Below are 10,596 nucleotides of genomic sequence, written 5' to 3'. Positions count from 1 at the left end.
AGTATAGTAGTATTGTAGTATAGTAGTATTGTAGTATAGTAGTATTGTAGTATAGTAGTATTGTAGTATAGTAGTATTGTAGTGTTGTAGTATTGTAGTATTGTAGTATAGTAGTATTGTAGTATTGTAGTATAGTAGTATAGTAGTATTGTAGTATTGTAGTATAGTAGTATTGTAGTATAGTAGTATTGTAGTATTGTAGTATAGTAGTATAGTAGTATTGTAGTATTGTAGTATAGTAGTATTGTAGTATTAGTAGTACTAGTAGTATTGTAGTATAGTAGTATTGTAGTATAGTAGTATTGTAGTATTGTAGTATAGTAGTATTGTAGTATAGTAGTATAGTAGTATAGTAGTACTAGTAGTAGTAGTAGTATTGTAGTATAGTAGTATAGTAGTATTGTAGTATTGTAGTATAGTAGTATAGTAGTATTGTAGTATTGTAGTATAGTAGTATTGTAGTATTAGTAGTACTAGTAGTATTGTAGTATAGTAGTATTGTAGTATTGTAGTATAGTAGTATTGTAGTATAGTAGTATAGTAGTATTAGTAGTACTAGTAGTAGTATTCCTGCAGCGGGACTGTACCTGCAGTGTCTCGGTCTCTTTAAAGGACTGGGCGGATCACATGTCTCCTCCTCCTGATACCGGAGAGAGTGCGTGTGCGTGTGTGTGTGTGCGCGTTGATGCGGTGGACCGGCTGCAGGTCTCTGGAGGTATAAAGGTTCTGTTGGGAGTCTGTCAGTCCGCTGAGCTCCAGGAGGATGAGGATGTCTCTGCTCGGTCTGATGATGCTGATGGTCTCTCTCTCTGTCTCCACCGGAGCCGACCTGTCCGGGTCCGGCTCTCCGCCGCTCCTCCCGGTCCCCCTCCCTCCGCCCCGGGCCGGTGTTGCTCCCGGTGTCGCCTCGGCCCGGTCCGCGGTGGAGCCGTCCGGTCCCGGTCCCGGTCCCGGAGAAGAGGAGGACAAGCACCACGGTGGGGGGTACCGGGTGGTCCAGTTGGAGTGGAACTACGTCCAGACCCCCTTCATCATCGCCACCTGGCTGCTGGTGGCCAGCGTGGCCAAGATCCGTGAGTCCTCTCTGGGGGGGTGGGTGGGGTTCTACTGGGACCAGTATCAGAACCGGACCTAAACCAGACTGGGAGCTGGATCAGACCAGGACCTCAACTAGACCGGGACCAGTATCAGACCAGGACCAGAGACTGGGAGCTGGATCAGAACCAGAGTTCTGGCTGATGAACCAATGAAGTCTTGAAAAAGTCTCATGAGTCCAAAAAAGAGACTGGAGATGTACCTGGTACTGCTCTCTGATAGGTACTGGTCTCTGATAGGTACTGCTCTCTGATAGGTACTGGTCTCTGATAGGTACTGGTCTCTTATAAGTACTGGTTTGTGATACTGGTACCAATATTTCAATTTAAAGTTTAGTTATGTAAAATAAATGAAAGTCGGTCTTCTGTTGGTGGTCCGGTGTTAGTTCTGATGGAAGTCGGTCTTCTGTTGGTGGTCCGGTGTTAGTTCTGATGGAAGTCGGTCCTCTGTTGGTGGTCCGGTGTTAGTTCTGATGGAAGTCGGTCTTCTGTTGGTGGTCCGGTGTTAGTTCTGATGGAAGTCGGTCTTCTGTTGGCGGTCCGGTGTTAGTTCTGATGGAAGTCGGTCTTCTGTTGGTGGTCCGGTGTTAGTTCTGATGGAAGTCGGTCTTCTGTTGGCGGTCCGGTGTTAGTTCTGATGGAAGTCGGTCTTCTGTTGGTGGTCCGGTGTTAGTTCTGATGGAAGTCGGTCTTCTGTTGGTGGTCCGGTGTTAGTTCTGATGGAAGTCGGTCTTCTGTTGGCGGTCCGGTGTTAGTTCTGATGGAAGTCGGTCTTCTGTTGGTGGTCCGGTGTTAGTTCTGATGGAAGTCGGTCTTCTGTTGGCGGTCCGGTGTTAGTTCTGATGGAAGTCGGTCTTCTGTTGGCGGTCCGGTGTTAGTTCTGATGGAAGTCGGTCTTCTGTTGGCGGTCCGGTGTCGGTTCTGATGAAAGTCGGTCTTCTGTTGGTGGTCCGGTGTTAGTTCTGATGGAAGTCGGTCTTCTGTTGGTGGTCCAGTGTTAGTTCTGATGGAAGTCGGTCCTCTGTTGGTGGTCCAGTGTTAGTTCTGATGAAAGTCGGTCTTCTGTTGGCGGTCCGGTGTCGGTTCTGATGAAAGTCGGTCTTCTGTTGGTGGTCCGGTGTTAGTTCTGATGGAAGTCGGTCTTCTGTTGGTGGTCCAGTGTTAGTTCTGATGGAAGTCGGTCCTCTGTTGGTGGTCCGGTGTTAGTTCTGATGAAAGTCGGTCTTCTGTTGGCGGTCCGGTGTCGGTTCTGATGAAAGTCGGTCTTCTGTTGGTGGTCCGGTGTTAGTTCTGATGAAACTTGGTCCTCTGTTGGCGGTCCGGTGTCGGTTCTGATGAAAGTCGGTCTTCTGTTGGTGGTCCGATGTCGGTTCTGATGAAACTCGGTCCTCTGTTGGTGGTCCGGTGTTGGTTCTGATGAAAGTTGGTCTTCTGTTGGTGGTCCAGTGTCGGTTCTGATGAAAGTCGGTCTTCTGTGGGCGGTCCGTTGTCGGTTCTGATGAAAGTCACTTCCTGTTGGTATGAAGACAGTAGAAGTTATTACAGTGAGTCTATAGAGACAGTAGAGGTTATTACAGTGAGTCTATAGAGACAGTAGAGGTTATTACAGTTAGTCTATAGAGACAGTAGAAGTTATTACAGTTAGTCTATAGAGACAGTAGAGGTTATTACAGTGAGTCTATAGAGGCAGTAGAGGTTATTACAGTGAGTCTATAGAGACAGTAGAGGTTATTACGGTGAGTCTATAGAGACAGTAGAGGTTATTACAGTTAGTCTATAGAGACAGTAGAAGTTATTACAGTTAGTCTATAGAGACAGTAGAGGTTATTACAGTTAGTCTATAGAGACAGTAGAGGTTATTACAGTGAGTCTATAGAGACAGTAGAAGTTATTACAGTGAGTCTATAGAGACAGTAGAGGTTATTACAGTGAGTCTATAGAGACAGTAGAGGTTATTACAGTTAGTCTATAGAGACAGTAGAGGTTATTACAGTGAGTCTATAGAGACAGTAGAGGTTATTACAGTGAGTCTATAGAGACAGTAGAGGTTATTACGGTGAGTCTATAGAGACAGTAGAGGTTATTACAGTGAGTCTATAGAGACAGTAGAGGTTATTACAGTGAGTCTATAGAGGCAGTAGAGGTTATTACAGTGAGTCTATAGAGACAGTAGAGGTTATTACAGTGAGTCTATAGAGACAGTAGAGGTTATTACAGTTAGTCTATAGAGACAGTAGAGGTTATTACTGTTAGTCTATAGAGACAGTAGAGGTTATTACAGTTAGTCTATAGAGACAGTAGAGGTTATTACAGTTAGTCTATAGAGACAGTAGAGGTTATTACAGTGAGTCTATAGAGACAGTAGAGGTTATTACAGTTAGTCTATAGAGACAGTAGAGGTTATTACAGTTAGTCTATAGAGACAGTAGAGGTTATTACAGTGAGTCTATAGAGACAGTAGAGGTTATTACAGTTAGTCTATAGAGACAGTAGAGGTTATTACAGTTAGTCTATAGAGACAGTAGAGGTTATTACAGTGAGTCTATAGAGACAGTAGAGGTTATTACTGTTAGTCTATAGAGACAGTAGAGGTTATTACAGTGAGTCTATAGAGACAGTAGAGGTTATTACTGTTAGTCTATAGAGACAGTAGAGGTTATTACAGTGAGTCTATAGAGACAGTAGAGGTTATTACAGTGAGTCTATAGAGACAGTAGAGGTTGTTACAGTGAATCTATAGAGACAGTAGAGGTTATTACAGTGAGTCTATAGAGACAGTAGAGGTTATTACAGTGAGTCTATAGAGACAGTAGAGGTTATTACTGTTAGTCTATAGAGACAGTAGAGGTTATTACTGTTAGTCTATAGAGACAGTAGAGGTTATTACAGTGAGTCTATAGAGACAGTAGAGGTTATTACAGTGAGTCTATAGAGACAGTAGAGGTTATTACTGTTAGTCTATAGAGACAGTAGAGGTTATTACTGTTAGTCTATAGAGACAGTAGAGGTTATTACAGTGAGTCTATAGAGACAGTAGAGGTTGTTACAGTGAATCTATAGAGACAGTAGAGGTTATTACAGTGAGTCTATAGAGACAGTAGAGGTTATTACTGTTAGTCTATAGAGACAGTAGAGGTTATTACGGTGAGTCTATAGAGACAGTAGAGGTTGTTACAGTGAATCTATAGAGACAGTAGAGGTTATTACTGTGAGTCTATAGAGACAGTAGAGGTTGTTACAGTGAATCTATAGAGACAGTAGAGGTTATTACAGTGAGTCTATAGAGACAGTAGAGGTTATTACAGTGAGTCTATAGAGACAGTAGAAGTTATTACGGTGAGTCTATAGAGACAGTAGAGGTTATTACAGTGAGTCTATAGAGACAGTAGAGGTTATTACAGTGAGTCTATAGAGACAGTAGAGGTTATTACTGTTAGTCTATAGAGACAGTAGAGGTTATTACAGTGAGTCTATAGAGACAGTAGAGGTTATTACAGTGAATCTATAGAGACAGTAGAGGTTATTACGGTGAGTCTATAGAGACAGTAGAGGTTATTACAGTGAGTCTATAGAGACAGTAGAGGTTGTTACAGTGAATCTATAGAGACAGTAGAGGTTATTACAGTGAGTCTATAGAGACAGTAGAGGTTATTACAGTGAGTCTATAGAGACAGTAGAGGTTATTACAGTGAGTCTATAGAGACAGTAGAGGTTATTACTGTTAGTCTATAGAGACAGTAGAGGTTATTACAGTGAGTCTATAGAGACAGTAGAGGTTATTACTGTTAGTCTATAGAGACAGTAGAGGTTATTACAGTGAGTCTATAGAGACAGTAGAGGTTGTTACAGTGAATCTATAGAGACAGTAGAGGTTATTACAGTGAGTCTATAGAGACAGTAGAGGTTATTACAGTGAGTCTATAGAGACAGTAGAGGTTATTACTGTTAGTCTATAGAGACAGTAGAGGTTATTACTGTTAGTCTATAGAGACAGTAGAGGTTATTACAGTGAGTCTATAGAGACAGTAGAGGTTATTACTGTTAGTCTATAGAGACAGTAGAGGTTATTACTGTTAGTCTATAGAGACAGTAGAGGTTATTACTGTTAGTCTATAGAGACAGTAGAGGTTATTACTGTTAGTCTATAGAGACAGTAGAGGTTATTACTGTTAGTCTATAGAGACAGTAGAGGTTATTACTGTTAGTCTATAGAGACAGTAGAAGTTATTACAGTGAGTCTATAGAGACAGTAGAGGTTATTACTGTTAGTCTATAGAGACAGTAGAGGTTATTACTGTTAGTCTATAGAGACAGTAGAGGTTATTACTGTTAGTCTATAGAGACAGTAGAGGTTATTACTGTTAGTCTATAGAGACAGTAGAGGTTATTACTGTTAGTCTATAGAGACAGTAGAGGTTATTACTGTTAGTCTATAGAGACAGTAGAGGTTATTACTGTTAGTCTATAGAGACAGTAGAGGTTATTACTGTTAGTCTATAGAGACAGTAGAGGTTATTACTGTTAGTCTATAGAGACAGTAGAAGTTATTACGGTGAGTCTATAGAGACAGTAGAGGTTATTACTGTTAGTCTATAGAGACAGTAGAAGTTATTACGGTGAGTCTATAGAGACAGTAGAGGTTATTACTGTTAGTCTATAGAGACAGTAGAAGTTATTACGGTGAGTCTATAGAGACAGTAGAGGTTATTACTGTTAGTCTATAGAGACAGTAGAGGTTATTACTGTTAGTCTATAGAGACAGTAGAGGTTATTACTGTTAGTACGTAGTTGTTTATTATGATGTCATCACTATATATAACTATAACTATACGTCCAACCAGCAGCAGAGAGCTGTGAAAACACAAAGTTGAATATATTTATCAATCATTTTTCTACTTCAGGACTCACTCTCTACTTCAGGACTCACCTTCTCCTTCAGGACTCACTCTCTACTTCAGGACTCACTCTATACTTCAGGACTCACTCTCTACTTCAGGACTCACCTTCTCCTTCAGGACTCACTCTCTATTTCAGGACTCACTCTATACTTCAGGACTCACTCTCTACTTCAGGACTCACCTTCTACTTCAGGGCTCACCTTCTACTTCAGGACTCACTCTCTACTTCAGGACTCACCTTCTACTTCAGGACTCACTCTCTACTTCAGGACTCACTCTTCTTATTAACGTGGTGAAGTCACACTGAGGCTCTGTTCATCCAGAGTCCATCTGAGACCATCTGAGACAAAAACGTTGTCAAAAATGTCAACAAATGTCATGTTTAGACTCAACTAAACAGTTTAGAAGCAAAGAGGTGAAACTCTTCTGCCACTAGATGGCGCTACTGTAGTGTTGCCGCCATTTTGGACTGAAACCACCACTGTGGTCCGTGGACGTACAAAGAGACGTCTGTAAATCAGAGGATAGAAATCAACTTCCAGTAGGAACACTTAAATATCCTTCATTGATATCAGAATGTTCTTTTCTTACTTTTTTAAAACTTTTCTTCGAACAATTTTCAGAAATTTTTTAAACTTTTTTTAAACTCTTTTTTGGGAATGTTTTTCTGACATTTTTATTGAATTACTTTTTTTAAAATGAATGAATGAACTTCCCAGTATGAACACTTAAATATCCTCATTTAAATCATGATGTTCTAAAAGTAGTAAAATGAACTAACAGCTGAATCCAGAGTTATTCTCCTCGCCATAATGAACGCTCATCTGACCCACGGGACCGCACCGCCGTGCACGCTCATATGACAGCTTCCTGCCGGCTGTATGACGGCTTCCTGCCGGCTGTATGACGGCTTCCTGCCGGCTGTATGACAGCTTCCTGCCAGCTGTATGCAGCTGTAATAACGGCTGTAATTCATCACTTTTATTATCTTCTAATCCAACAATGGGCTGTCAGCCGTTACTGTGGTGATTGATTAACCTCTCTGTTCACAAACAACCGGCTATCGGCCAGTAGCTAGTAGTGCTAGTAGCTAGTAGCACCAGTAGCTAGTAGTGCCAGTAGCTAGTAGTGCCAGTAGCTAGTAGTGCCAGTAGCTAGTAGCACCAGTAGCTAGTAGTGCCAGTAGCTAGTAGCGCCAGTAGCTAGTAGTGCCAGTAGCTAGTAGCACCAGTAGCTAGTAGTGCCAGTAACTAGTAGCACCAGTAGCTAGTAGCACCAGTAGCAAGTAGCGCTAGTAGTGCCAGTAGCTAGTAGCGCCAGTAGCTAGTAGCGCCAGTAGCTAGTAGCGCCAGTAGCTAGTAGTGCCAGTAGCTAGTAGTGGCTACTGGCACTTAATGGTTGAACTGGTTTTAATGGTTGAACTGTCTCTGCTTTAGTGTCTGAACTTCCTGCTGAGCAGCTGAATGTCCTCGCTGTCCGTCTGCTGCATGGGAGGATCAGCTGTGTGTGTGTGTGTGTGTGTGTGTGTGTGTGTGTGTGTGTGTGTGTTAAAACTTCCAAATATTTTAGAGTCTAACTCTTCCTCTCATCATGTCTTCGTTACCTTGGTAACGTAACTAATGTATCCTCTCATCGTGATTTAGTTACCTTGGTAACGTAACTAATGTATCCTCTCATCATGTCTTCGTTACCGTGGTAACGTAACTAATGTATCTTCTCATCATGCCTTCGTTGCCGCGGTAACGTAACTAATGTCATCAGCTGGGAGGAGTCGTGGCATCCATGCAGGAAGTCATCATCGGGGTCATGTCAAGGTCAGGCAGACGTTCTCATGTTGCGTTCAAGTCTGGGTCAGAAAACAGGAATTCCCAGCTCGTAGAGTCGTAATGAAAATGTCCAGCTGGTCTCAGGTCAGTGATTCATACGACGCTAACACAAACAGGAAGTGACTGAAACACACCAACCTCCGTCTGTGTTTACGTTTCTATCCATCATCTGGAGTCAGGGAGGGGACAAGGAGAGGAGACAGGGAGAGGAGACAGGGAGAGGAGACAAGGAGAGGAGTCAGGGAGGGGAGACAAGGAGAGGAGACAGGGAGAGGAGACAAGGAGAGGAGTCAGGGAGGGGAGACAAGGAGAGGAGACAGGGAGAGGAGACAAGGAGAGGAGTCAGGGAGGGGAGACAAGGAGAGGAGACAGGGAGAGGAGACAAGGAGAGGAGACAAGGAGAGGAGTCAGGGAGGGGACAAGGAGAGGAGACAAGGAGACAGGAAGTCAGACAGAGTTTAGTGACGGACCAACATGGTGTTGATTTGAGTTTCAGTTATTGTTGTTTTGTATTTGAGCCAAAAGATCCATAAACCAGCTTTAAAGTGATGAAGATGAAGAGGTCGTCTTTTCATCCTGCTGCTGTCTCTGACCCGTCTCTCGTCCTGCTGTCTCTGACCCGTCTCTCGTCCTGCTGTCTCTGACCCGTCTCTCGTCCTGCTGTCTCTGACCCGTCTCTCGTCCTGCTGTCTCTGACCCGTCTCTCGTCCTGCTGTCTCTGACCCGTCTCTCGTCCTGCTGTCTCTGACCCGTCTCTCGTCCTGCTGTCTCTGACCCGTCTCTCGTCCTGCTGTCTCTGACCCGTCTCTCGTCCTGCTGTCTGAGTGTCTGACCCGTCTCTCGTCCTGCTGTCTGAGTGTCTGACCCGTCTCTCGTCCTGCTGTCTCTGACCCGTCTCTCGTCCTGCTGTCTGAGTGTCTGACCCGTCTCTCGTCCTGCTGTCTCTGACCCGTCTCTCGTCCTGCTGTCTCTGACCCGTCTCTCGTCCTGCTGTCTCTGACCCGTCTCTCGTCCTGCTGTCTCTGACCCGTCTCTCGTCCTGCTGTCTGAGTGTCTGACCCGTCTCTCGTCCTGCTGTCTCTGACCCGTCTCTCGTCCTGCTGTCTCTGACCCGTCTCTCATCCTGCTGTCTCTGACCCGTCTCTCGTCCTGCTGTCTCTGACCCGTCTCTCGTCCTGCTGTCTCTGACCCGTCTCTCGTCCTGCTGTCTGAGTGTCTGACCCGTCTCTCATCCTGCTGTCTCTGACCCGTCTCTCATCCTGCTGTCTCTGACCCGTCTCTCATCCTGCTGTCTCTGACCCGTCTCTCGTCCTGCTGTCTGAGTGTCTGACCCGTCTCTCGTCCTGCTGTCTCTGACCCGTCTCTCGTCCTGCTGTCTGAGTGTCTGACCCGTCTCTCGTCCTGCTGTCTCTGACCCGTCTCTCGTCCTGCTGTCTCTGACCCGTCTCTCGTCCTGCTGTCTCTGACCCGTCTCTCGTCCTGCTGTCTCTGACCCGTCTCTCGTCCTGCTGTCTCTGACCCGTCTCTCGTCCTGCTGTCTCTGACCCGTCTCTCGTCCTGCTGTCTCTGACCCGTCTCTCGTCCTGCTGTCTCTGACCCGTCTCTCGTCCTGCTGTCTCTGACCCGTCTCTCGTCCTGCTGTCTGAGTGTCTGACCCGTCTCTCATCCTGCTGTCTCTGACCCGTCTCTCGTCCTGCTGTCTCTGACCCGTCTCTCGTCCTGCTGTCTCTGACCCGTCTCTCGTCCTGCTGTCTGAGTGTCTGACCCGTCTCTCATCCTGCTGTCTCTGACCCGTCTCTCATCCTGCTGTCTCTGACCCGTCTCTCGTCCTGCTGTCTCTGACCCGTCTCTCGTCCTGCTGTCTCTGACCCGTCTCTCATCCTGCTGTCTCTGACCCGTCTCTCATCCTGCTGTCTCTGACCCGTCTCTCGTCCTGCTGTCTCTGACCCGTCTCTCATCCTGCTGTCTCTGACCCGTCTCTCATCCTGCTGTCTCTGACCCGTCTCTCATCCTGCTGTCTGAGTGTCTGACCCGTCTCTCGTCCTGCTGCTGTCTCTGACCCGTCTCTCGTCCTGCTGCCTCTGACCCGTCTCTCATCCTGCTGTCTCTGACCCGTCTCTCATCCTGCTGTCTCTGACCCGTCTCTCATCCTGCTGTCTCTGACCCGTCTCTCATCCTGCTGTCTCTGACCCGTCTCTCGTCCTGCTGTCTCTGACCCGTCTCTCATCCTGCTGTCTCTGACCCGTCTCTCGTCCTGCTGTCTCTGACCCGTCTCTCGTCCTGCTGTCTCTGACCCGTCTCTCATCCTGCTGTCTGAGTGTCTGACCCGTCTCTCGTCCTGCTGCTGTCTCTGACCCGTCTCTCGTCCTGCTGCCTCTGACCCGTCTCTCGTCCTGCTGTCTCTGACCCGTCTCTCATCCTGCTGTCTCTGACCCGTCTCTCGTCCTGCTGTCTCTGACCCGTCTCTCGTCCTGCTGTCTGAGTGTCTGACCCGTCTCTCATCCTGCTGTCTCTGACCCGTCTCTCATCCTGCTGTCTCTGACCCGTCTCTCGTCCTGCTGTCTCTGACCCGTCTCTCATCCTGCTGTCTCTGACCCGTCTCTCATCCTGCTGTCTCTGACCCGTCTCTCGTCCTGCTGTCTCTGACCCGTCTCTCATCCTGCTGTCTCTGACCCGTCTCTCATCCTGCTGTCTCTGACCCGTCTCTCGTCCTGCTGTCTCTGACCCGTCTCTCATCCTGCTGTCTCTGACCCGTCTCTCATCCTGCTGTCTCTGACC

At 46.1% G+C, this 10,596-nt stretch overlaps 1 protein-coding gene across 2 annotated transcripts in view; it reads left to right on the top strand.

Moving 5' to 3' along the window:
* Positions 1 to 701: 701 nt before the first annotated feature.
* Positions 702 to 10,596, top strand: part of LOC141781301 (sodium/hydrogen exchanger 5-like) — a 30,986-nt gene continuing 21,091 nt past the window's right edge. The window contains exon 1 of one of the 2 annotated variants that reach the window (XM_074656952.1): positions 702 to 1,073. In XM_074656952.1, coding sequence (XP_074513053.1) covers positions 764 to 1,073 — 310 coding nt within the window. In that variant the 5' untranslated portion in view covers positions 702 to 763. Of the gene's footprint in view, positions 1,074 to 7,769; positions 7,903 to 10,596 lie in introns of those variants that run through there. The other variant, XM_074656960.1, reaches the window with a different exon arrangement.

Source organism: Sebastes fasciatus, chromosome 2 (assembly GCF_043250625.1).
Source record: "Sebastes fasciatus isolate fSebFas1 chromosome 2, fSebFas1.pri, whole genome shotgun sequence".
NCBI classification, from domain to species: domain Eukaryota; kingdom Metazoa; phylum Chordata; class Actinopteri; order Perciformes; family Sebastidae; genus Sebastes; species Sebastes fasciatus.
This window is presented reverse-complemented; position numbering and strand designations above follow the sequence as displayed.